At 54.5% G+C, this 26133-nt stretch overlaps 1 protein-coding gene across 1 annotated transcript in view; it reads left to right on the forward strand.

Annotated features, from left to right (window-relative positions):
- The window catches only part of Nphp4 (nephrocystin 4), a 77660-nt gene extending 57207 nt beyond the window's left edge, over positions 1-20453 (forward strand). Inside the window, exons 18-31 of the mRNA XM_051173883.1 lie at positions 412-572; positions 2192-2372; positions 9900-10025; positions 11992-12197; positions 12783-13009; positions 13405-13591; positions 14222-14305; positions 15526-15682; positions 16147-16232; positions 16792-16877; positions 17689-17860; positions 18140-18319; positions 19438-19581; positions 19954-20453. Of these exons, the coding sequence (XP_051029840.1) occupies positions 412-572; positions 2192-2372; positions 9900-10025; positions 11992-12197; positions 12783-13009; positions 13405-13591; positions 14222-14305; positions 15526-15682; positions 16147-16232; positions 16792-16877; positions 17689-17860; positions 18140-18319; positions 19438-19581; positions 19954-20094 (2138 nt within the window). The 3' untranslated portion in view covers positions 20095-20453. The remainder of the gene's footprint in view (positions 1-411; positions 573-2191; positions 2373-9899; positions 10026-11991; positions 12198-12782; positions 13010-13404; positions 13592-14221; positions 14306-15525; positions 15683-16146; positions 16233-16791; positions 16878-17688; positions 17861-18139; positions 18320-19437; positions 19582-19953) is intronic.
- The last annotated feature ends 5680 nt before the right edge of the window (positions 20454-26133 follow it).

Consider the following 26133-nt stretch of genomic DNA (forward strand, 5'->3'; position numbering starts at 1 on the left):
GTGGGTGTGTACACACTCGAGTGTGTGTGCATGTGTTTGCATGCATACACATGTGACCCAGCCCTGACAGTACATGTGGGCTACGCTCTTCTTAAGTTCTGTGTGTAGATAACAAACGCCCTGGTGAGCCTTGCGTGGCGGCTTCCCCATCTATCATCAGGACTCGGTGGAACCCGAAAGTCCTATTTTGGCGCTTATTGTGCCCACTGGAAAGGAGTTCAGTCTCCTGAGCGGACTCTTCGCTTTGTTAATTCGGATATTCTATGATGTTTTTGATTAATGTGTTTATTAACTGTCGTTGTGGCGGAAGCAGAAATTAGTAATCATGACCGGAGTAGGAATATCTCCAACATGTAAAGATGATAAATGGCTCCAATTACTCATAGACTCACCCAGGCCTTCTCTGTTCAGGCTCTCCAGGTTTCCAGCTGAGGTACATGGTGGACCCCGGGTTCCTGAAGCCAGGCGAGCAACGCTGGTTCATCCACTACCTGTCTGCTCAGACGCTGCAAGTCGACGTCTGGGACGGAGACTCTTTGCTCCTCATTGGGTCAGCTGGCGTCCACATGAAGGTAGTGGCTTACCGAAGGCGCAGGGCAGGGCAGGGCAGGGCAGGGCAGGGCAGGGCAGGGCAGGGCAGGGCAGGGCAGGGCAGGGCAGGGCGCTGCAGCGTGGTGGCACAAGTCACCATTTAGCATGTCCCCTAACGGTAGGGTCACAGTCCACGACAGGTCATGCCGACTTGTGTTTGCGAATGACAAACAGTGCCGTGTTCTCTGCCTTGAGCTGCCCGTGGGTGCTGGGAATTGAACACCCCACCTGGCAGAGCAGCAAATGCTCTCAGCTCTACTTAACTTTTAAAGTTAAAAGGCAAAAAGGAATTCAAGTTGGGCTTAAGGGTTCCTCGTGTAGCTGGAGACCTAACGGCCTCTCCGTGATTCTTTCCAGGAAGCCCTTGGCCACTCTGGGGCCTCTCCTTGCTTTGGCCACTCTGGGGGTCCCTGGCCACTCTGGGGCCCCTAGCCACTCTGGGGGGTCCCTGGCCATTCTGGGGCCCCTGGCCACTCTGGGGTGACCTCTTGTTAACCCGTTTCCAGTGCAGACGCGTTCACAGACACACTGATAGCCATCAGAACCGGGATTGTGGACTCTCCTCCCCTGATGATCCTGCGCTTTGCCCGTGTGCCGGGATGCCACATCGGGAGTGAGGGCTTCACGCCCACAGAGCAGCTGGGGCCTGCAAGGCATGCTCCTCCCGATGGGCTCTGAACAGCCACACCCTCCCCTCCAGGGTGCCATCTTTGCAACCAGCCTTCCACTGGGAAAGGCGCCCGACAGACGCCTTGTTCTGTTCACATGTCCTTGCTTCCTTCCGGGTCATTCTTCAAAGGCCTGGTCCTGTTTCCCAGTACCAGGGAGTCTTGAAGCATGCATGCGCGTGTGCTTGTTGCGATGTGCGGCTGTCACTGGGCTGGCAGGCTTCAGGGTGTGGAGCAGCTCCCGGCGAAGGTCCTTCCACGGCTGTAGGAGAGACTGAAGTCACAGGAGTTTGGACCGTAGTCTGGTTCCATACTCCTGTCTGGTAGGAGGAAGCTCCAGGGTACATAGCTGCCGGGGTCCTAGCTGGCCTGGAGCCTGTGGCCCCATCCCTGGTGCCCAGCCCTGCACATAGGGCTTCATGCTGCCTCGGCCCAGGTCCGGAGGTCCCCGTATCCCGTGACCCTGTGTGCCCCTCCTTCAGGCAGACTGAGGCCTGTCCTCCTGTTCTTGTGGTCTCTGCTGTGTGCACCTTGGCCTGGCTCCCCTCCTGGTCCCCATACCCCCTTTGCTGTGAAGTCCCAGATTTATCCAGTCAGGGGCCTGGCCAGTGCCTGCTTTGTCCTTCGCCCTGTATTTCTTCCCTTCGGAGGCTGGCTGCGACCAGGCAGCTGGCAGGCCCTCGGTGCTCCCCATTGTCACCCAGTGTTTGCCCAGGGGCCGGACTGGGCTTGCTTTTGTTGAGAAGTTGGTCTCTTGCCTCACCTCCCCTTCCGTGTGGCAGGCGACTAGAGCTCCGTAGCTGATGCCCTTCACGGACCTGCCTTACTGCCCCTCCAGGGCCTCTCCGGGTGGCCAGGAGCTGTCCTCTACAGGCACCGGAGGGGGCAGTGGCTAGAGCCCAGCTGCTCAGCGCCGTGTCTTCCCTCCGCAGCACCTCCTCCGCCAAGGGCGGCCAGCTGTCCAAGTCTCACACGAACTGGAGGTCGTGGCCACCGAGTATGAACAGGAAACGATGGCGATGAGTGGTGATGTGGCTGGCTTCGGGAGCTTCAAGCCCATTGGCGTCCACACAGTGGTGAAGGGCCGCCTGCACCTGACCTTGGCCAATGTGGGTAAGATTCGCCTAGTTCGCCTGGCTCTGTGTCATTTCTCCACACCACTGTCCCCAGCAGGGAGGGCAGGGCAGGGCAGGAAGGTAAGCATCACGGCGGGCATCCCACACTTTGTAGGAAACCTAGATTTGGGTGAGCGTGGCTTCCAGCCTGACCTTGGCCACCGCGCCTGTGTTGGTGTCCAGCAGTCACTGCCTGGGTTGCCTGGGTTCTTATGTGAGCTTGGATTGTCCAGGCTTGTCCGTGGATTGTCTTGTGACAGTCCAACAGAGTGACTAGGCACTAGGGGGTGTCTGACTTAGTGTTCCACCCTCCCATGGAGAGAAGCGATGAGAAGAGAGAGGGGGGAGGAGGGAGGAGAGGGAGGGGGGAAGAGGGAGGAGGGAGGAGACAGGAAAGAGGAGAGAGCTTCCTTGAATTTTCTATGTGACTCAGGAACAGCAGAAGCATTTTGTTTGAGTACAGTGACATTGTTTCAAGGTGGCTCAGCAGAGGGACTGACACAGCCTGCCCCTGTTACTGCCCTTACCTGATGGACGAAGGCAGCGAGCGGTTGGGACTGGTTCTGGGTGGTCCTGCCTGGGCTTCTCCAGAGGCTTTCACTGAGAGGCTGAGGGGCCGATGGACAGAGACACCAAGGCCCCTGTCATGGGGAGGTGGGCCAGTAGGGGACCCTTCAGAGCTGGCAACAAGCTCACTGGCCCACCCTTGAGGGTTCCCCAAAGGGTGGATGATCTTCCTGCTGAGGTCCAAAGTGCAGGACTGGTTGTAGGAGGCCTTCGTGAGGCCGGGACCACGATCTCTGCCATCTTATTAGGGATTTGTCCATTCCTCAAAGCCCAGCCAGCCCCACGGGCCACATGCAGCCTGTGCTGAAACTCGGGCTTGCGGAGCGGTGGTGGCAGAGAGCGAACTTGCAGCTCATTAAGTCTGGTTGGGGGCTTCTGCCTGCTTGTTTACAAATGTAAATCCAGGGCAGCTGGGAAAATAGACAATATGGAAACAGCAAAAACTCAATTAGGCTCTGGAGAAGTGACCGAGGCTCCTGTGCGAAGCGTGCTTTTACTCAGGAGCCCGAGCGACTCAGGGAGCCGCAGGATGTGCCCGGCTCCAGCCCTGGAGGCCTCTTTTGATACTTAATTCATCAGCCCACAGATGTGCAGTGACTCCAGGTTTGAAAATCTTATCTCAGAAGAAAGATGGGCTCCGTTATATGCTATCTTAAACTGCCATTTTCATACTTTGCCTGCAAGAGGGAGATAAACCCATGAGGGTGTGGGGGGTGGGGAGCCCGAGACGCCAGCCGAAGGGACAGTGGTGCGCCCTGCCAGCGAAGGACGAGTGTGCCGCAGGGGCAGCGCGTCGTGCTGGTGGCGCCACCTGTCTCCCCCCACACCCCCCCCCCTGTTTTTTGTTATGTAGCGGGAATCCTTACGGCCTTCATCTCTTTATAAAGCCAGTAACTCCGTTTGGTGTAGCAGTCATGTTTCAGTAAATTGGATGCTGGCTGTGGAGGTCCTTAGGGTGAGGGACACAAAGCTTAGGCCTTGGCCTGGTGGCTTCACTCACGGCGGGATGGCCGCAGGGGATAGTCTCAGGTGCTGGCAACCATGGCTCCCCCCCCCCCCCCACACACACACACAGCTGGCTCGCTGGCTGCCAGATGCTGGCTCACTGTGTGCTTTCTCCTCCTGGACCCTGGGACTTTCTTTGCTTTTTTTTTTTTTTTTTTTTTTTTTTTTTTTTTTATGCTGTCCCTTGTCCTTCAAGGATTGGATGACCCACACCGCTTTCCTCTCCTCCAGTTATGCTGGTGAAGTAGTGGGTGGTGGACGGATCACCTGGGAACCTCCTGCAGAGCCTTCCAGGGAGGCAGGCAGCAGGGCTAATGACCCTTGGGCCGGGTGCCCGTGTCCCTTGGGACCTATGATGGCAAAGCTCAGGTTTTAGAGAGCGTCCCTGGCGGTGAACTGGTGCTCTGGTGTGGGGCCGACCGACACCTAGTGGTGGCCCATTCTGCCCCCCCCCCCCCCCCGTCCTGGGAGTCACTTTGGCAGCCCTGTGTGCTTAGAGGGCATTTCTACCCCTGCTGCAGGCGAGTTGGTATCTCTGGCATAATCTTCTGTTCCCCCAAAGGGGAAGAAAGCCTGCACCAAACGCCAAACTAGGTTGGCGCATTATACCCAGTGGCAATGCCGCCACCCCGTGCGGTCTCTGGCAATACATGTGGAGGTGAGTTCGCCTCACACCGTTTACTGACGTCATCCACGAACCGACCTCGTGAGTACGGTTGCTGCAAGGGGAAATAGCATGGTGGCCGGCAGAGCCCCGCGTTCCCCGGGTGACCGTGCCCGGTTCGTATCACTGCTGCACGCGGCTGTTGTCACCACCTGTCCTCTGACCCCGAGGTCGAGGAACTACGCGCACCTGCCGGTGCCGTGCAGACCAACCTTGACCTTGCTGTGTCCTCCCCGTCTTTTTCTCTTGAAGCAGTGTGCGCCTACGGTGTGTGTCCCAGGACGGTGCTCACTCTGGTGAGAAGTGCATGTGAGCCAAGCAAGGCCTGATGGGGCGGGGATCCACTGGCCACCAGGCCACTAGGTGATGGCAGCCAAGAGAGCCAGGGGAAGCCCTGAACTTAGTCCCCCACCCCACGCGGGACAAACCCTCTGCCAACTCGGAGCGCACCCGCTGCAGTGTTCCGACTGCCGGGTGGCAGGCTCGTTCCATCTTGGAGTGATTCCCCGGGAGGAGACAGAGAACTTGCCAAGACCCCGCAGTCCACGAGCTGCCACCCTGTGCAAGGAGCAAGGCCGAGGAGCCAGGAGCAGCTCTGAGTGTGGCGCCAGGGTGTAAGGTGTACCGTTTTTCTGCCCGCTGCCTGGTCTTGTCCCGCCGCCGCGCCAGCCCCAATTAACACACAGAGACTCTCTGTATTAGATATTATACTGTTGGCCAGGTACTAGTTTCTTATCGGCTAGCTCTGTCTTAAGTATTAACCAATTTCTATGTATTTCCACGTGGTCTTACCAGCGAGAGGCGGCTGGCGGTTCTGCCTTCTCTAGACTCTCCATGTTGACTCCTCCTTACTACTTCCTCTTTCCTTCTTGTCTCCTAGTCCCTCCTATCTTCCTTTCCAATTGGCCAACAGTCTTTATTCATTAACCAGAATGAGAAACATCTCCCATCATCTCCTCTTTTCTGTCTAAATAAAAAGAAGGGTTTTAACCTTAATATAGCAAAATATATAACACAACAGTTATCAAGTAAGAATCACAGTTAACAATATTTAGCCCATTAACAATTAGGAAGATTTGAATAAAATATTTCACCATCTATTTTATCTTGTGAGTCTAAAGTCCTATATGTAACTTATCATTGAATCCTAACTAAGGAAAACTATAATCATAACTATCTGTCTTCAACTCCATCAAAGACCACAGAAGGATAATATATAAGATCTAGAAATGACAGAGACAACTCACTGCCTGGTCACCCGAAGTTCTTTTGTAATCTTCCATCTTCAGCCCATAGGCCATAGTGTGTCTGGCAGACTCTTCAGCAAAGCAGGAAACTTTAAACTGTCTTCTGTATTGGCAATTTATCAGTCACTTTTCTCTGTGTCCTGCAGATTGTCTGGCAGACTCTTCCATGAAGCAGGAACTCTGTAGCAATGTCCATCTTGAATCAGCAGTCAATTTTTTGTGGGTCCTGCATGTCCAGTCTATACAGCACAAAGTCAACAGTCCAGACAAGAGCAGTATCTTGTCCAAATGGCTAGTCTTGCTATATTGAAAGCAAACTTCATAACACGTTTCTTCTATGTCCATCTTCCATCTTCCTTTCTGGTGCAGGTGGTATTGCCAGGAGCAATTATGTCTCACTGTCACGAAAACCCTAAACCATTTTAAATGCCATATTCTGTAGGTCTTTGAAAGGTTTGAAGAATTCCTATTCACCTTAAATACATCTCTGTATATCTAGAAATTTTAACTAACTTATCTATAATATCTGAGTATCATAGGTACTATCTATAATCTGTTCTCAAATACATCTCTATATAGCTAGAAAACCTAACTCACCTAGCTATAAGTTTTGACTATTATAGGTAACTATCTAAAATCTGTACGAAATTATACATTACATTTCTAAATGAGCTATAAAAACACAATGCCTAAACAAGAGGAGAAATATACACATCACAAAATTGACCTTAAATTGTATTAATAAATGAAAATCCATTCCAAAACAAAGTATTCATATCTATACCATAATCCCTTTTTACCTTTAAAAAGAATTGGCTATGATCATTAACCATTTATAACCAAGTCCATTTAAATGAAAACAAACATTTATAAACAATATTTGGGAATTTGGGCGTCATTCTTTCCAAACTACTTCCTGCTGGTAAAGGGCGCTGTCATGGGGGAATCCTAAGAAGATGCAGAAATCCTGGCTGTAGTCTGCAAGGCTGCTTTGTTCAGCTGTTTTGAATGTAGGATCACCTGGTACTCTGTTTCAGAAGGTCTGGCTTGATCAAACCACATTAGTCTGGAAGGAATCCACAGCCTTTTATTTTCTGTGGAAACAAAAATAGAAATCCTTTTCCCCAGTAACTTGTCCTTGAACTTAAATTTTTGAGTCAAAGCATTTTTAAAATATATAAATTGAATTAATTCAGCAGCATTTGTTTTTAACAGTTGTTTCCTCAACAGTCAAAAAATACAAAGACAATGTAATACCATACAGTAACCAGATTCTCTCTGAGCTTTTCATCTTTATGTGGCTTTATTATTACTCTGTTTATTTTACTTTTTATTTTTTGAGACAGGGTTTCTCTGTGTAACTCTTATCTGTCCTGGAATTCACTCTGTATACCAGGTTTACTTTGCAAATCACAGAGATCTGCTTGCCTCTGTCTCCCGAGTGCTGGGATTAAAGGCGTGTGCCACCACATCCAGTTCCTGTTTTTTTTTTTTTTTTTTTAAACCATTTTTTTATTCTCTCCCAAGCCTACGTATTTTTTAAAACACACTGTAAACCTTTAGCTTTTTCTTAATGTGAATCTGTCTTTAGTGTAAATTGTTATCTTTTTGTAGCCACGAGTCTTTTATCTGGTAAACAACAACATTGCAAAAATGAAAGTCATAGTTGTTTCTGCTGCGGTTTATCAATTATGGTGGCGGGTACTTTTACCGCCAGCACTGAGAGCTGTAGTCACCACCTTGGTCTGCTTGCTGCCAGCCAGCAAGGATGCTGCTGGCTTGGAGATGTGGTCACTGCCATCGCTATCTCTCATACACACCAATAAATTGTTAGCAGAGTTTTTTAAAGGCTTGTGGTTTTTTGCTGCTTATGCTGAGTCAGGAACCTTCCCTTAAAGGAGCCGCGCGAATATCTGCTTGTCTCTCGCAAAGCGGAGTTCAACCAAGAAAAATGCTGCTACCAAGAAACCTTGCTTGTCTCTGTTCTTTTGTTTCTAAAACACTTTCTTAAGCTTTTGTTAAATTTTAAGTGGAAGTTCTTATTAGCTACGTGGGTGCCATTTGTAAGGTGTACGGTTTTTCTGCCCGCCGCCGCGCCAGCCCCAATTAACACACAGAGACTCTGTATTTGATATTATACTGTTGGCCAGTTACTACTTTCTTATCGGCTAGCTCTGTCTTAAGTATTAACCCATTTCTATGTATTTCCACGTGGTCTTACCAGCGAGAGGTGGCTGGCGGTTCTATTCTCTCCAGACTCTCCATGTTGACTCTTCCTTACTACTTCCTCTTTCCTCCTTGTCTCCTAGTCCCACCTATCTTCCTTTCCGATTGGCCAACAGTGCTTTATTCATTAACCAGAATGAGAAACATATATACATAATGGCATCTCCCATCACCGGGGACAGGCACCCAGGTGGGGCAGAGTGGACATTGGGTGTCTTGGTACCCCAGATAGCGGCAAGCAGCAGCAAGATCAGTGGGGAGGTGACAAGGACATCTCAGCAGGTGACAGCCGAGGTTGTTGTGCCATCATGGGTTATGGAGGCATTGCCAGAGCTGGGGTGAGGGCAGGATGAGGGTCAGCTGCCAGGACACAGGTTCCCGGGGCCGGGTCAGCCTTGCCCTCTGGCGCCCAGGAGTATTGTGGCAGCTCGCTCCGGGCACAGAAACTAGCCATGAGAGTAGATATGTCATCTCAGGCTGTGAGTGGGTGGCTTGACCTGGCATCTGTCTGCCCTGTGAGCTTTGGACGGTGCCGAGCCCCTGCAGCAGCGAGAGAAGAACAGGGCTCCAGCGCTTTGTAGAGCTTTGGTTCTGAGTTGGTTCTGAGGAACTGTTATGGCCCACAGGAGGGACAACCAGGTGCCAGGCAGCCAAGGGATGCCAAAGATCGTTTAGAAATGAGTCTTCCGGTGGGAGAGGCTTTGCGTACTCTCTGCTCTAAGCAGCGTTCTCCAGGGTGGTGCTGGGATCAGTTCCTCTCTCCATTTGAACTCGCTGATCCAACTCAGTCTTTGCCCCCACCAGTCTTTCTGGAGGGACGGTCTGCATGGCCCTGGCGCAGCTGGGGTCCCCAGCTGTAGAATCTGAAATCCAGGCTGCTGTCCCTGGGTTTGGGGCCACCTGTGTAGACCAGCTCCGCCCCACAGAGGATGGAAGTCTAGTCCAAGTCAGCCCACACCCACCCACGGGGATGCATCTCTCAGGCCTCTGGGTGACCGGGGAGAGCCTGGGTCACCCAGAAGACTGTGGGCGTGCAGACGAGCCCAACGCTGAGATGTCCCGTAAGCAGAAGCCTTTGAGGAAGAGGAGGATGCAGAGCGGTCGTGTCTAGAATGAGGAAGAGGGGGGCTCAGTGGGCAGGGGGACATCAGAGAGGCGGGCAGCCTGGGCAGGGGTTCTTAGCGGTACGAGTCCCAGGAGGCAGCCAGGCCACTGGGCCAGCTTCGCCACCCTGCCCTGCTGAGCTTGGCAGAATGCACAGCACAGGTGTGCTTGGGCAGCTGGGTGGTTCAGTCCGGAATGTGATTCATTAGCCAGACGGCCTCACCCCAAGTGAAGGACCCCTGTGGAGTTGTGGGTCTGTGCTCCCAGAGTGCTCCTGTGGGCAGATGCTGCCTCTGCAGGGCTGCAACTGCTGCGGCATCTGCTGGCCGGCAGCACAGCCCGGCCTTCTCTGAGGCCGCTGCTGCTCTGCAGAGGCCTCCACATGAAATCCCATCTGCGCGTGGAGAGGCCTGTCCTAGAGCCTCAGCTCTCCCAGGCATGGGTTAGAGATGGAGATGTTCTCCAAGAACTGTGTGCGATCAAACGGAGACCCCTTTGTGTGTGGTGGTGGGGGGGAACTAAGCCCAGAGGAGACAGCGCAGAGACAGCCCATGTCCTACCCACAATCCCCCTTGCAGGATGCCTTGGGCTGCGGCAGGGCAGAGAGTGGACATGGCGAGGCACCTGCAGGCCCGCCCTTCATATGGGAGAGCGGATACGTCCACCAGTCCCCGCTTTGGGCCCCTATGTCATGCGGGTTCTTTTCATTTAGGTCACACGTGTGAGCCGAGAGCAAGAGGTTCCAGTGCGCTGCCACCGTCCAGGTCTCGGGTCATCTCAAATGAAGGAGCCAGCGTCTTCTCTGGGGGAAGCCTCCTCATACCAGGAGGCCCCAGACGTGAGTTGAGACTGTGATCACATGCTGGGTGACAGATGGGGTGTGTCAGAAGCCTGTGTGTGTGAGTGTGTGTGTGAGTGTGTGTGTATGTGTGTGTGTGAGTGTGTGTGTGTGTGTGTGTGTGTGTGAGTGTGTGTGTGTGTGTGTGTGTACGGTAAACACTAACCCCTGAGCCACCTCCCTAGCTCTGGCACTGATTTTAAAAAGCGGATTAGAAACTCCTCACTGGTCCCTCAGCTGTGAGAGGACTCAAGTCTGGGCGGGGAGGATGTGAGCGAGCCGTTGTCATCCGACTGAAGGAGGCCGTGGTCTCTGAGTAGCCTTTGCCCAGGTGTTGCAGACTCCAAGAGCTTCCTCATGTGGGCGGTCCCAGCTCTGCCAGCTGTGGGCTGTGCTGTGTCTTGAGAATAGGATGCAGAGTCACTGCTCGGAGCTCAGTGAACTCTCCAGTCTCTACGTTGTCACAGGCCAGCGGGAGTCTTCCCCATCTAATTCCAGACTCCACAGGCAGAACCGTGCACTCTCGCACGGAAAGAGGCTGTGGGCCCAGCAGTCGCTCAGAGGGACCCACAGCCCATGTGTGCCCCTTCTGTTCTAGGCCAGCCCCTTGTTTCAATATTCAGTGAACTAAGGCAAGGGAGGGCACATGACCATGGCGATGAGGAGGGTGAGGTGTAAGGTTGGGTCTGGGCTCCCTTCTTAGGGTGCTTCATTCCCAGTTAGCCCCTCTGACCAGCACAGGAAGCTGGCGTGAGTGAGGGCCCATTGAGAGTCAGGGGCATCTGTTGGGGTGAATGTGCTGTCCCTTGAACTCACCCTGAATCCTGGCTGTGTGGCTGCCCCCCAGTCTGCTGTTTCTCCTGGCTCACCACCACAGGCCTCTCAGACCAGATTCCAGGCTGGGCTTCCTTCAGCATGCCCGCACCCTGACGTACAACGTGTTCATTCAGGCGGTCACTTAAGACGTCTAAGCCAACATGTGGCATTGAAAAAGCAATTAAATGTATTTAAAATAGGACGGTGGTGAGGGGCCTGCAAACGGAGGGGTGGGCGAGTAGAGGAACAACCCTGCTTCGCCATGTGGAGCACTCTAGCGGAGCACTCTAGGGGAGCACTTTAGTGGAGCACTCTAGGGGAGCACTTTAGTGGAGCACTTTCGTGGAGCACTTTAGTGGAGCACTTTCGCGGGGCGCTGGCTCTGTGTGATGACTGGGAGCCAGGCCAGGAAGCTCTGCTAGTTGAGGTGAGGGAACTCTCACCTGCAAGTGGGGGAGGACCCAGGCCTCAAGGTAGGCAGGATTCCCTTTCACCTGCGCCACCTGGATCCTTACTGCGCCAGCCTGTGAGGTGGCCTTGTCATCATTAGCCCCAGCCCTGTACGGGAGGAGGCATTGGCGGTGTGTGCTTTGTTGCCTGCGGCCTGCGGCCAGGTCAGCTTCTGCTCATCCTGAGTCTAAGCCCGCCTATGGGAGGTTGCCCGCTCCAGAGGGCCGTGGAGAGCAGCTCTGGAACCAGGCTTGCTCTGGGAACCCCATTTGTGATAGGAACTTGGGGACGGATGGCGCTCCTGGCACACAGCCAATGCAGCCGTCCCCAAGGGGCAGGCCTCTGCAGCAGTGACCGCCCCTCCCCCCATCTCCACGCACCTGAGGCCATAGCTCAGGAGAGGGTACCATCATACAATTACAAACCCCAGTATCTGGCTTTGCCCTTAGAAAATCATCCAGCGGTGTTAGCTGGGGACTAGGATCGGAGAGAGTTCCTTAGGTTTGAGGGACCTTGAACGGGGAACTGCTTCGAGGGTCCAGGTCCCGAGAATCTGCATCTTTATCAGTACCGTGACACAGAGCAGACCCACCCCGGGAACTCTCTGTGAAGTGGCTCTGGGGACCGGGGACCAGCCACAGGCTTTGCTGGCACCCCACACCGCACCCCCCCCCGACCCCTCCTCTGGCCCTTTCAATAGGAAAACGTGTGGTACAAGCACAGAAGCTGGCTGACGTGGACAGTGAGCTGGCCGCCATGCTGCTGACCCACACCCGAGCCGGCCAGGGAACCCAGGCCGCAGGCCGGGAGACAGATGCTGTGCACAGGCGCAAGCTGGAAAGGATGCGGCTGGTGCGCCTGCAGGAGTCTGGAGGGGAGCCCGGCAGCCACAGCATCAGCTTGCTGGTGAGGGGAGGCGGCTGCTTCAAAAGGCCTTCTGGTTTAAACCCATTTGAGGTAGCGGCACTCAAGCTCTGTCTCCGGATGGGGGCCGTCCTTCTGTATATATGTTTCTCTTATTGGCTGATGGATAAAACACTCTTTGGCCAACAGAGGCAGGAAGACAGGCAGGGCTAGGAGACGAGAATTCTGGGAAAGGGAGGCAGAGAGAGAGAGAGAGACCTCGAGGAGATGACATGTGGAGACCAGGAAGATAGGACACAGTAGGTGTTTTCTGGTAAGATAAGGCCACGTAGAAATACATAGATTAGTAGTTATGGGTTAATAATTAAGACAGAGCTAGCCAATAAGGAGCCCTAGCTATCGGCCAACAGTTTAATAAGTAATGTAGCATCTCTGTGCGTTCAGGACCTGGTGGGACAAGAAACTCCAGCAACAAGCTGGGATGTGGGACTCTGTTCTGTCCTGACTGACAAACCCTGAGATCCCTGGAGTATGGGTGACAGGCAGTACTTCCAAACCACAGCACAGTAGGGGCCCACTGAGCCGGGACTCAGGGAGGGCGCCAGATGTGGCCACTTGTGCTTACAGGCCCAGCAGAGTGTCCGTGCTCAGCACTCACGGGACCTGCAGGTCATCGATGCCTACAGGGAGCGCACCAAGGCCGAGAGCATCACCAGCGTGCTGAGTCAAGCCATCACCACCCACCACACGCTGTATGCCACGCTGGGTACGGCCGAGTTCTTCGAGTTCACACTTAAAAACCCACACAACACTCAGCACACGGTGGCCATTGAGATCGATAGTCCAGAGCTCAGGTAAGAGCTAACACCCGGTGTGTGTGTGTGTGTGTGTGTGTGTGTGTGTGTGTGTGTGTGTGTGAAGCCCCTGCACCTGGCATGTGTGTGCGTGCATGCATGTGTGTGCATGTGTGCACGTGTATGTGCGTGTGTGTGTGTGTGTGTGAAGCCCCTGCACCTGGCGTGTGTGTGCGTGCGTGCATGTGTGTGCATGTGCATGTGTGTGCATGTGCATGCGTGCACGTGTATGTGCGTGTGTGTGTGTGTGCATGTGTGAACCTCCTGGGCTGATGCACTTCTGGCATGGGAACCAGGCTGGCTGCCCCTGTCCCCTCATCTGAGGGTCTCGGCGTGGTGGATGTATTTTCTTTTCACAACATGGCCCTCACCGTTGCCCCTGCCTCTCCCTCTAGCATCATCCTGGACAGCCAGGAGTGGCGGTACTTCAAGGAGGCCACTGGCCTGCACACACCCCTGGAGGAGGACATGTTCCACCTGCGTGGCAACCTGCCACCCCAGCTCTACCTGCGGCCCCGGGAGACGGCCCACATCCCCTTCAAGTACCAGAGCTTCTCTGTGGGTCCACTGGTTCCTCCCCAGGTGTGAAGCAGGACGCAGGCAGAGCAGGGAAGCGCTGTCCACCCAGGTGGCAAAAAAGAGGAAGAGCGTTTTTCTCTATTTGCAAGTGTCCCTGTCCCCGGAGTCCATGCCAGGAGGATTGTCCCATGCTGCACCGGGGCCCTGCCCCGCCTGGCCTGTCACTCAGCATGCACTCCTCAGCATGCAGTCCCCTCCAGTGCTGCCTGCAGCACCCCGAGCCTCCTCTCTCTCCTGGTGTGTGTCAGTCAGGGAAGCGCGCACCTGCACCGCCCCTCTGGTTGGCCCCTTACCTTGTAGCATGTGCGTCTCTGCACAGAGCCAGCAGAGGTGCCGGGAAGGCTCATGCCAAGCGTGAATGTGTTTGGGGGGGCACTTGAAGCTCTGGCCTCTTTAATAGTTAGCTCCACAGCCACTTACGGGGGGCTGGAGGAGTCCCAGTTGCTCAGGTGTCCAGCCAGCTCCATGGGCAGGCCACAGGGCAGTGACTGAGTCTTGTGGGCGAGGCTGGCAGCCAGCATCAAGCTACGAGAGCCTGCATGAGAACAGGATGGTGATGCTCTGGAGCTCATGGCCCTGGCCGGTCCGAATTCCGATGGTCAGCTGATCAGTGTGCTTCTCCGCGTCTCTCAGGCCCCTGCTGAGATGAGCTCGGAGAAGGACTCAGAGTCTGGACCCCCTAGGAAGTGCAGCACCATGCCTACTAAGCACGCCAAGGTAGGAGGACTCGGGTGTCTTGGCACTTTTAGTCTTAGAACAAGTCGAGTCTCTGAGTCCGTCCTAGTGACTGCCGGTTACTGTCCCTTAAACACAGCTGTCATAGCACATAGCCAGTTGGCAGCATTATGTGTGTGTATGGGGGGGGGTTGTGTGGGTGTGTATGTGTGTACATGTGTTCAAGTGTATGCATGTGTGATACATAGGTATGTAGGTAGGTAAATAGATAGGTAGGCCAGTAGATAATACGTCAGTAGGTAGACAAGTTGGTAGGTAGGTAGGTAGGTCAGTAGATAGGTAGGTCAGTAGATAGGTAGGTCGGTAGATAGGTAGGTCGGTAGATAGATAGGTCGGTAGATAGGTAGGTTGGTAGGTAGGAAATAGATAGGTCAGTAGATAGATAAGTCGGTAGATAGATAGGTAGCCAGGCTATGTGCCTGGATGGTAGCTGAGCTGGTCAGTCCTGGCCATTGGGGCCACCTGCCTAAGTTGGGGGGGCAGAGTCACCTCCCTTACTTCCACCTCTCATGGTCAGTGGTTACCCTTGCCTGTGGTGAGGGGTGAGGCTCTCTCTCCTGAGTACAGGGACCAGCTCTCTTGCTGCAGTGTCCAGCGAGAGTCAAGGCAAGCTAGGAAAACGCCTTTGTGGTACTTTGGCCTCCTTCCTCTTCACACACACCTTACTTAGTGAGGTCTGGAGGGAGGGTGGCCTGGAGGCCACTGTGTTCCCGAGTCTTGGTATGTGCAGCCCCTGCACTGTGAAGGCTGCTGTGTTCTGAGTCTTCCTTCTGCATCCTGTACTGTGCCCACCAGGCCGCAATACCTGTGAGAACTTGTACCTGATTTGCAGGCTCACACACACACACACACACACACACACACACACACACACACACACCCCAGCCTGTGGAGGTGGAATCGAGAGCCTGGAGTAGTAGTTCTTGGTGCTGCTGGCTAGTTGGTTCTCACGGGCGGTTTTTCTTTTTCTTTTTTCTTTTTTTTGAGTGTGCCTTGCACGAGCTCAGGGATCAGCATGTCTGTCTGTGAGTGTCCCCCATCTGGGGTGCCACGCTGGGTCCAGTCCTTCGATACCCTCTCCTGTGCACCTACAGATGCACTTCAGTGTCTGTCTTTCCTGTCTTGTTTTGGGGGTGATGATGAGATAGAGCCTCATGCTAGACAGAGGGATCCACAAAGCCACCATATGCCCACCTCTGCAGGTCCTTTTCCGGACGGAGAGTGGCCGGCCCATTGCCGTGCTCTGCCTGACTGTGGAGCCCCAGCCCCATGTGGTGGACCAGGTCTTTCGCTTCTACCACCCAGAGCTCACCTTCCTGAAGAAGGCCATCCGCCTGCCTCCCTGGCACACGCTTCCAGGCATGTCCCACACGTCCGCCCCTCTGCCTGCCGCTGTGTAGGCTCGGCTAACGGGAAGAAGTGTCTCCCCACAGTGGCAAGCGGCACCTCCGAGGTCCTGACCCGCCTTTATGGCTTGAAATAGAAGCTTCCAGCTTTCTCCTGGGTGACAAGGTGCATGTTTGGTGGCTGGTTCTACGGAAAGTTCCTGGCTCCCATGATCCAGATCTATCCCCAGCGGGCATAAGGGTGTGTGGGGCTGGAGGCATCCTCATGATGGCTCGGTGTTGATGGTTCTTTGCTTATGTGTGGCCATGCCCTCTGATTGGCAGGCTGACAAGAGGCTGAGGAATGTGCTGGGTCAGGGTGTCAGCATCTGCATCCACAGCCATGCAGTGTGTGTGTGTGTGTGTGTGTGTGTGTGTGTGTGTGTGTGTGTGTCCCCTCTGGGGTAAGTGCAGAGTTATCTCTTTCTCCTTTTGCAGGTGCTCCCGTGGGGATGCCCGGTGATGACCCCCCAGTCCACGTTCGATGCAGTGACCCGAATGTCATCTGTGAGGCCCAGAACGTGGTATGCCATGCATGTCAGCCCCACCTTGAGCAGATCCTTTGGGGGAACCTCCCCCTCCTGTCCCCACTGCATCCCCACAGTCTCCCATTGGTCTTGTGATGAGGGTTCCTCCTGCAGAGCAGTGCCAGGGGTGGGGGGGTGTCCTGACCCCTTCATGACTAAGACTCCAGGAAGGAGCTTTCCAGGTTTTCTGCTAGCAGATCTGTTCCTTGATTATCTGAGTTTAAATTTTAAGGAAAGGCATGAAGCAAAATGAACTGAGCATGTAATTGAGGCACTTACTAATTGCCATTATGCACAGGGCAGGGGCACTAATTGTATTATGACTGGTTAGGAAACTAGATAGAGTCTGAGGAATATAATTATTGAAGTCGATATAAGATCAAGAAGCTATGATTTTCTTATGCAGTGAGCAAAATAGTGAGTCCTGACTAGTAGAAAAAAAAAAATCAAGGCTCCACACGGGGGGGGGGGGGGGGGTGAGCACACCTGCCTTACCTTACCCAGCTGCAGGAGTCTGGCGGCTGGGAACCAAAGTGTCCCATGCTTTGTTTGGCAGGGCCCCGGTGAGCCACGGGATGTGTTTCTTAAGGTGGCCAGCGGTCCAAGCCCAGAGATCAAAGACTTCTTTGTCATCATCTATGCGTAAGCACAGGCACAGATGGGCAATGGGCAGAAGATGGGCGGTGTTGGTGTGGGCTTTTTGCCAAGGGACCTGACTCTCCCTCGGCATGATGGGTACTGGTGCTTTGCTCTGTGAGGAGAGTGAAGAGTCAGGCTGGGCTTCGAGGCCAGCCAGGTCTTGGCCATAGCATGTTCTCGCCCAGGGTAGCATAAGCCCAAGAGATGGGCATGATGTGTGCTCTCCAGAGAAGGGAGGGATGGTGCAGCTTTGTGGCCCAGAGCCAGCCCAAGGTGACTCACCACCCTCCCCTCAGTGGATTTGCAGTGGACCCTGAGGTCATCTGGAGCGCAACCCCTCTCTTGGTGGCTGCCTTCATTTTTGGCGCCTAAAGACTGGTCAAGCCACACCTTGGCTTTTCACCCAACTACACAGTTCCCAGTTGGAGCCCTTTAAACCTGGAGCAGCCTGGGATGCTTCCTGTGTGGCTTCTGACAACGGGACCTTGGGAGTTACCTATGTCGGGGGGGGGGGGTGAGGGGGTGGGGGGAGGGGGCGGGACTGTGCACCGCCTACGCCATGTGAGCCATGTGATCGCGTCTCAGTGTTTTCTTGTAGCAGCCTGTGAACATGTTATCACCCCATCCCATTTTACAGTAATGCCATGGAATCTCAGAGCTGAGACTTGATTCAAGCTCTGAGCCCAGAGCCACGGTCCCCACAGGCTTGTGGCCTCCAGCCACGGTCCCAGCTCCCCTGGAGCCCTCCCGGGTGAGCCTCTTTCCCAGTGACACTGCCCTGCTAAGATGCCTGGATGGCCCCTGTCATCTGTAGGGATCGCTGGCTGGCGGAGCCTGTGCAGACATGGCAGGTCTGTCTCCACTCCCTGCAGCGTGTGGACGTCTCCTGTGTCGCAGGACAGCTGACCCGGCTGTCCCTTGTCCTACGGGGGACACAGACTGTTAGGAAAGTGAAAGCCTTTACCTCCCACCCTCAGGAGCTGAAGGTACAACCCTTTTTGGAGGTGGAGTTGGGGGTCTCTCTGCTTCTCCGAGCCCACTCCTGCCCAGCCTGCGGAGGCAGGGGAGTGGTGGGCTGCGGAGGCATGGGAGTGGTGGGCTGCGGAGGCAGGGGAGTGGTGGGCTGCGGAGGCAGGGGAGTGGTGGGCTGCGGAGGCAGGGGAGTGGTGGCAGCTTTCACGGCTCCTCCCCACTGAGCTACCTTTTTTGAAAACTGCCTTTTGCTGGATGTCGTGTTGAGGATGACCTCTCCCTTGTCCCTGAAGACAGACCCTGCAGGTGTCTTCGTGTTGCCACCTCACGGGGTACAGGACCTTCACGTGGGCCTGAGGCCCAGGAGGTCTGGAAGCCGCTTTGTCCATCTCAACCTGGTGGACATGGATTACCACCAGCTGGTGGCGTCGTGGCTTGTGTGTCTCTCCTGCCGGCAGCCACTCATTTCCAAGGTCTGTGTAAGCAATGGGGCGGGTGTGTGTGTGGGGTGGGGTCAGGTGTGTGTGTGGGGTCAGGTGTGTGTGGTGAGGTCAGGTGTGTGTGTATGTGTGTGTGTATGTATGTGTGGTGTGGTCAGGTGTGTGTGGGTGTGTGGTGAGGTCAGGTGTGTGTGTGTGTGTGTGTGTATGTGTGGTGTGGTCAGGTGTGTGTGTATGTGTGTGTGGTGAGGTCAGGTGTGTGTGTGTGTATGTGTGGTGTGGTCAGGTGTGTGTGTGTGTATGTGTGGTGTGTGTGTGTGTGTGGTGAGGTCAGGTGTGTGTGTGTGTGTGTGTGTATGTGTGTGTGGTGAGGTCAGGTGTGTGTGTGTGTATGTGTGTGTGGTGAGGTCAGGTGTGTGTGTGTGTGTGTGTATGTGTGTGTGGTGAGGTCAGGTGTGTGTGTGTGTGTGTGTGTGTGTGTGGTGAGGTCAGGTGTGTGTGTGTGTGTGTGTGGTGAGGTCAGGTGTGTGTGTGTGTATGTGTGGTGAGGTCAGGTGTGTGTGTGTGTGTGTGTGTGTGTGGTGAGGTCAGGTGTGTGTGTGTGTGTGTATGTGTGGTGTGTGTGTGTGTGTGGTGAGGTCAGGTGTGTGTGTGTGTGTGTGTGTGTGGTGAGGTCAGGTGTGTGTGTGTGTATGTGTGGTGAGGTCAGGTGTGTGTGTGTGTGTGTGTGTGGTGAGGTCAGGTGTGTGTGTGTGTGTGTGGTGAGGTCAGGTGTGTGTGTGTGTGTGTGTGTGTGTGTGTGGTGAGGTCAGGTGTGTGTGTGTGTGTGTGTGTGTGTGTGTGTGTGGTGAGGTCAGGTGTGTGTGTGTGTGTGGTGTGGTCAGGTGTGTGTGGTGTGTGTGTGTGTGGTGGGGCAAAGGCACCTTAGGGCCTCTGCTGTGTCTTGTGGGTGATAGTGTTACCTGGCCCTGGGACCCAGCTCCCCAGGTTCAGCCTAGATGGGATGAGCCCCTCCGGGATGATTCCTGGCCGGCTGGCCCGGCTCGTCTTGGCGGATCGCCCAGGATCTGTGGCCAGGTGCAGCACCCACGCTCGCTCTCGCTCGGGTAGATCCAGCGGCCATTGCGGCTCTTGTCCCACCCCCTCCCCAGGCCTTTGAGATCACCATGGCGGCAGGTGAAGGGAAGGGTACCAGCAAGCGGATCACCTACACCAACCCCTACCCTTGTCGGAGGACCTACCACCTACACAGTGACCGCCCTGACCTGCTGCAGTTCAAGGAGAAGTCCTTCCAGGTCTGCCTCGAGGGCTGCCGGGTGCCATGGGAGCGGGGGGGGGGGGGGCTCCGTCATGGCCCCGTGACCTCCTGTGTGGCTGAACTGTGAGGGTGAAAGAGGGTGCTGGGAGTGTGGGGCCTACTGAGGGGGTGGTCTGGTGGTCACAGCGGTGCCCGGCTCTCCACGCTGTCCCCGGTCGGCACAAGCAGCAGCCTGAGGCAGGTGTGGACCTCACAGCCTCGGTCCCTCCAGGTGCCCTGTTTCCCAGCAGCCTGCACGTGGCATTGGTGAAGAGTGTTTCACGCATGTGCCTGCCTGTGGCACAGTTCTAGAAGCTGCTGCAGATGAGTGGAAACCCCGGTCAGTGCTGAAGCTGCTGTGTTCTTGCAGGTGGCGGGAGGAGAGGCCTACACCATTGGTCTGAGGTTCCTGCCAAGTGGCAGCATTGGGCAGGAGGACATCCTGATCTACATCAATGACCACGAGGACAAGAATGAAGAGACATTCTGCGTGAAGGTCCTCTACCAGTGAGGACTCGCATTGTGGTCAGTGCCCGGGCCTGCGTGGCCTGTGGAGCTGGCCGAGTGGAGGGACATGACGCCTCAGCTAAGCGGAGACTAATCCTCGGAGGGAATGTGGCCTCCAGGTGGCTGCCTGGTGGCTGTGACCCCACTCTGCCATGGCATTCATGAGGCTATGTTACTCCTCACAACTCTCGGGCTGTCACCGTCTAGAACAAATCTTGTTGTGCAAGTCATCCCCGAGGATAAAATTATGTTTTTCTTACCAGATTTAGTATGCACATAATATATTTTAATTTGCTATGTATTTCATACTGGAATTCTTTTGTATCTGCTTTTTATTTTTATTTTTTATAAGTTATTGAATGAAGCATTTCACTTTTACAGAGTGTCTTGTGATGTTTTCTGGGTTCCTCCTCTGGGGTGCTGGGGTGTGGGGCCTGCTGCCCTCTGGCTGTGATGCTGCTCCGGAAACTGGAGCTGTGGCTTTCTCTGCACATCTTTCTGGGAGAGAAGGAAACGCTGAGCGGTGGTGATGAGCAATGTGTGTCCTGTGCCACTGTCTGCGGAGGCCCCCTGCCCCTCTAACCCCCAGGGGATGCACATTCCTCCTTCTCCGGGAGTTGTATTTTCTGGTCGACAGACCCCAGTATTCACTCAGGCTTGTAAGCTGTCTCCCCCAAAGAGGCTCCCAGAGTCCAAAGAAGCCACATGCTATTTTCCCGAAGTACTACGGGTACAGCGCATTATCTGGCATGCCCATGCTGAGGGCTGAAATGTGCAGGCGTTCCAACCTGAACACAGGCTTAAGTCGTTAAGAGTTTCGGTGTTTTTGAAGTCCGTGTTTCCTGTCTTAGACTGTCTCCCGAGTGACCTACAGAGCCATGGGAGGCCGTGAGAGCCCTTTCTCCCTCCATACATCCTCCATGCCTGGGCCTGGGGTAGAGCGGAACTGTGTTAAAGTAGACAATCCTCATATCTCTTTCCCATGACTTCTCTCTAGGGAGGGTGGCCAGGACCATATTCGTCTCTTGGTGTGGGACATGTTAGCCACATAATCCTGCCTTGGGTGGGGGCGGGGTGGGGACAAATGGGGACTTGACTATGTCGAAGCAGATGGGGCTGCAGGGCTGTGGCCAGGGAGGCCTGGGCCCTGCAGAGCCCTGAGCCCTGAGGTCCCCTGTTGTAAAGTAGCCTCCAGCCCCCATGACTACCCCCTCAGACAGAAATGTGGACAGATAAGTGGACACCACTCCCTCCCTGCCCTTGGGGTCACAGAGACTCCAGATTGATGGCAGTTGTCAGATGACTTTGTCTGGGGACACCCTGAGCGCTGAAGTTGTAGGTCTTGTGCCTGTGCTGATTCTGTAGTGTTAGACACAGCCAGCTGTGCTCATGTGTGAGGGTGCCCAGATATTTGTGTACACATATCCGTCTGTTGCTGTAGAGACAGGATGGTTCCCAGATATGCCAGGGGATTTTGAGTGAGCCTCAGTCTATGATGGGTGGGCCTGGTCTATGCGGGGAAGACGAGGGCCAGACAGGTCTCCCGGGAGGAGACTCTGCCTCCACATGATATCTGGGGTCTAGCTGAAGCCTCCACTCTGGAATGTTTCCAGCCTGGGGCTTGTTCCCCCAGATTCATGCTTGGATGTCCAACAATGCTGTGAGCCAGTCCTCAAGCAGATTACATCATGAACGCCCCACACTGGTGGGCTTGTCTGGACAGCCCTGGGGTGCAGAGTCAGAAGAGAGGAGTGGATGGAGCAGAGGCAAAGCCTGAGGAGGGCAGCCGGTGCCTGCACTGACCAGGGCTGGGAGCTCAGGAAGACCGCGGTACCCTTCCATCAGCTCACCATAAAACTCAACCATGGAAGCCTCTACAACAGCTAGGGAGGTTGGGCCACAGAGAGTCTGCTCACCAGTTTCATGCTGGGGGTGCTGGGGGACAAGGCCTCAGAGCTGTCATGTGTTCTGGGCTGACACACCAGAAAGTGTGGGTAAAGGTGGGTGGATAGACCTAAGCCTCCCATGCCCTCAGCCCTCTCTGAGCCAGTGGCCGTGTGCCATATCTGCCATGGGCAGCTTTTAAGAGGCAGGTTAGTGCAGGGTGAGTTCCTATCCATCACCCGCAATAACCAGTTGTGACAGGAAGCTAGGACAACAAAGGCTAAAATCAATGAGCGTCTGGAAGCAGACACAGCTGCAAACAACTCATTTCTAGAAGCCTGAGATGGGACCCAGAGTTGGGACCTGGAGGGAGGCCACGATGGGTGGGAGCAGCCACTTAGGAGCAAGGGCCTCCCAAAGGCTTGCTGGTCTCACAATGATGATGGGGTGTCCGGAGTGAACAGCCGCCTGGACCCCTGCTAATCATCATGGGCATGCCCCTCCAGACCAGCCAGCAGGTATGTGGCTCCCTATCCTGGAGGCTGGGATGGTCAGTCAGCTGATGGCTCTGTTAACTTACTCAATAGTGTGATCTGTGATGTGTGGGGAACTCCTCCTCCTTACCCTCAGCTGTCACTGCAATCCAGTCCTTGACTCATGGTCCCTCAGTCATAGCCCCCAGGACCACCATGCTCACAGAAGAGAGCCTGAGTGGCCTGGGGAGCACGCAGAGGGACCCCACTGGGCATACTGTGGGCACAGACTGGACTGCCTCATGCCTATAGCCACGCAGTGTCCTTCCTGGACCTGAAACCTGCCCTCAGCATAGGGTGACACACCCTGAGGGCAGAATGTCACTGTTTTATTTTTTATGGTGTGTTAAGCTGACAAACGGGGACCCATCGGGGCCCATGTGGTGCCCCTGCTGCTCCAGTCAGATGGGAAGTGACAGCTAATATTTCTGCCATTGATTCCATAAAGGCCGTGGTGTAAAAGGACCCTGCACAGACTGTAAAAGCAGGCTGGCTGAGTCAGTTTCCTGGAATAACACTGAGCTGTGCTGTTCCTCAGCTGCTGACATTTAGAAACATCGGAAATGGACCGGCCTCACTGTCCACGATTGTAAGAGGCGTATCAGCCTTTAAAATCATTGTTAAATGTTATTATTGTTGAACATGTGTATGCATGTGTGTGTGTGTGTGTGTGTGTGTGTGTGTGTGTGTTGGGATGCACATGTCACAGCACACGTGTGGTGATTGGAGAACCCTTGTAGAGTTGATTTCTGTCCCTTTTATTTTATGTGGGGATCAAACTCATTCCCCGGGCTTGTGTGGCAGGCACCTTTACCTGCTGAGCCATCTTGCTGGCCCATGTTCAACCTCTGACACTGTGACATGGATGTCCTTTACACAGTTTGCGCTCAAGAACCATACAATCGAGTTACAAACAAAATTAAACAAAAACTTAATGCTTTAAGCATAGTTTTGTGTTGGACTGCATTCATAGCTATCTTTGTGTCGTGTGCCTCGTGGGGTGTGACTTGGACATGCCTGCAGCAAGCTGTGCCCATTGGGAGGGTGCTAATGCTGGGTCAGTTTAGACTGCCAGCTCCAGGCAGCAGGGGGTGGGTGGGATGTGGCTAGAGGTGACTCCTGGGCCCTTTCTTGGTGTAACCGAATCTCCCTGCCCAGCAGTGGGAAGAGGGAGGCCCAGGGCTGGGATGTGTGTCTCAGGATCGGCCATGTAAAGTGGTGTCTGGCAGGAATTTCTGATGTTTGGGGGTTGGAGGAGCGCTTTCTGAACTGTGCAGGTGTGGGTTCTAGAAGGTGCCCAAGATGGATGATGTGCTGTCACCTCGTGGTCTCTTCTAGGTGGAGGCAGGAGCTGAACCGGGTGCCCAGCACATGCCGGAGGCGTTGGTTGGGTGTAGGGTCATTCTCCGTCCACAGAGCTCGGCGCACAGTTCTCAGTTTTCAGACCCTGCCTTGAAAAGTTGAACAGTGACATGTATCCCAAAGGTTTCAATCTGGAACAGTGAGAGGCCAAGTCACCGGTCCCTAGATGCCTGTGGGCTGAGTGTCCCTTCCCTGCAGGGTGAATTCAGCCAGCCATTGTTGGGTAGGTGCGCTCTGGAATCCCAGGGCTGTCACGTGGAAGGGTGCACACATGGCTTATTGGCTGTTGTTGCCACGTGGTACATCGTCACACTGACAAGGGTTGCCATGTGTTCACCTTGTGCTGAGTCTCGGGATTGATGTCCTTGTCCCAGTTCCTTCTCGGGCGCCCGAGCACTTCCCAGGGACGTGGCAGAGCATTTGAGGGAGGGGGTCCAGACTCACATGGTTCAGCCCGCTCCACTCTCTGTGCTGCTGACTCTCAGGCTGTGGTTGAGCCCACACTGGTTTACACAATCCTGTCCCTAGCTGGCAGGCAGGCACTTCTGGCGCTGTCTGTGGCGAAGGCTTGGGAAGCCATTGCCAGTGTCTTAGCTTCAATTTCCTGGGTGATGCTGGCTTTTATCTCCCGGGGCTCAGGGCCGTCTTGGGGGAAGAAGAGGGCATCAGGTTGCCAATTGTGACTACACTGCAAGACAAACACCCCCAACATTCAGGCTTACAGCTTCATGCTTGCTCATGGGTGTGGGCATGGGAACCTGATCTGTGTTAGTCTCCGCTGGCTGATGGAGTTGTCCCCAGTAATGGCGCTGAGCTTATATTGCAGCCTGCTTGCTTGTGCTTTTATTATCTTACCATTTCCTATGCCTCGGGAGGAGAATTAGATGTTCACAATGATCAAATGGATCTACAGACGCTTGTCTACCCCTTCCTCCCCAGGATGGTGGGAGGGAACGGTCTGTGGGGGTTCATGAAGGGAAGAGCCTGGAGGAGTAGGCTGTCCTTTGGCCCCTCTGCCAGGGATGAGGCTGTGAGTGTGTCAGCCATTGCTCCCAGCCCCTGATAAACACACATTCAGTGACCAGCACATCCTGCCGGAGTCCATGTCCCCCCACTCCAGGGCTGGAATACGATGGGGGTTGGGGGGGGGCAAAAGCATATTAGCAGATCCGGCTTAGTAAACGTAATTGTCGGTTTGACTTGAGGAGAAGTCTTCTAATTTTATTTTTACCTCTGTAAGATGGGATTGACTCATGGGGATTGGGAATGGAAGCTTCCTCCTCTGCTTCCTTGAGATCCTGCTTGAGATGCAGTCATGTGGGTGGCTAAGCTAACGCACACTGCATCCGCTGGCAATGAAGCGTGCTAGCCAGGAACCTCGAGGCTGCTTGAGGGAACTTTTGTCCCCCAGCATGGAGCTTTCTGCCCATTCGTGGGAGACATGTAAATGCCTCACAGGTGATGGCTCCATGTCCCAAGTAAGCTCAGCCCTGTGGCAGGGCCAAGAAGTTCCCGGAAGGACCGGGAAGGAAGTAGGGAAGCCCGGACAAAACTCCAGAGAGCCTTCATGCTGATGCCCATGGGCAGAGGCAGGAGGGAGGAGGGCTGTGAGACATGGTTCCTCAAGATTCTTCCGGAGTATGGGGAGGAGTAGCCGTATCCCTCCACCTCAGAAAGCAGCTGCTTTGGAATCCTGGCCAGAGTGTGCTATGGTCATGGGAAGGTGGGTCAGGGGACCCAGGGGGCAGGGGATGTGTTAGGAGGTCAGGCTTGGCTTTGTGAAAGCAACTGGAATGGATACTGGCCTGAAGTAGAGAGTGGAGTCCCCTGGGACAACTCTCCAAACAGCATGGGGTGTTTCATCTGCTTTTCCTAAGCAGCAGCATCTTGATTTCTAGCCTGCGTTGGAACATCTGACCTTCACAGGAGGCCATTAGGGCCCTGTCTGGATCCCATAGCTTCAAAAGGTGACTCGAGATGCTGGGGTGGTGGAGCAAAGAGCAGGGAAGGAGTTCACAGGGAACTCAGAACACCTGCCCTGCGCAGGGCGGGGGCGGGGGAGGAGAAGGAAGAAGACAAGCTTTGTAGCCAGCATGCTGGGACACCCAAGGGAGACGAGACCATAACAACACTCCTGGGAGAAGGAGACAGCAAGGATACTCAGGATCCAGGACAAACTCTTGAGGATGTGGGAGCCGATGGGAGCAAGAGCCCAAGCCATGGTGATCCTGTGGGGTTCAGGGATGGACACCTCAACCCTGTGC

Source organism: Phodopus roborovskii, unplaced genomic scaffold, assembly GCF_943737965.1.
Source record: "Phodopus roborovskii unplaced genomic scaffold, PHOROB, whole genome shotgun sequence".
NCBI classification, from domain to species: domain Eukaryota; kingdom Metazoa; phylum Chordata; class Mammalia; order Rodentia; family Cricetidae; genus Phodopus; species Phodopus roborovskii.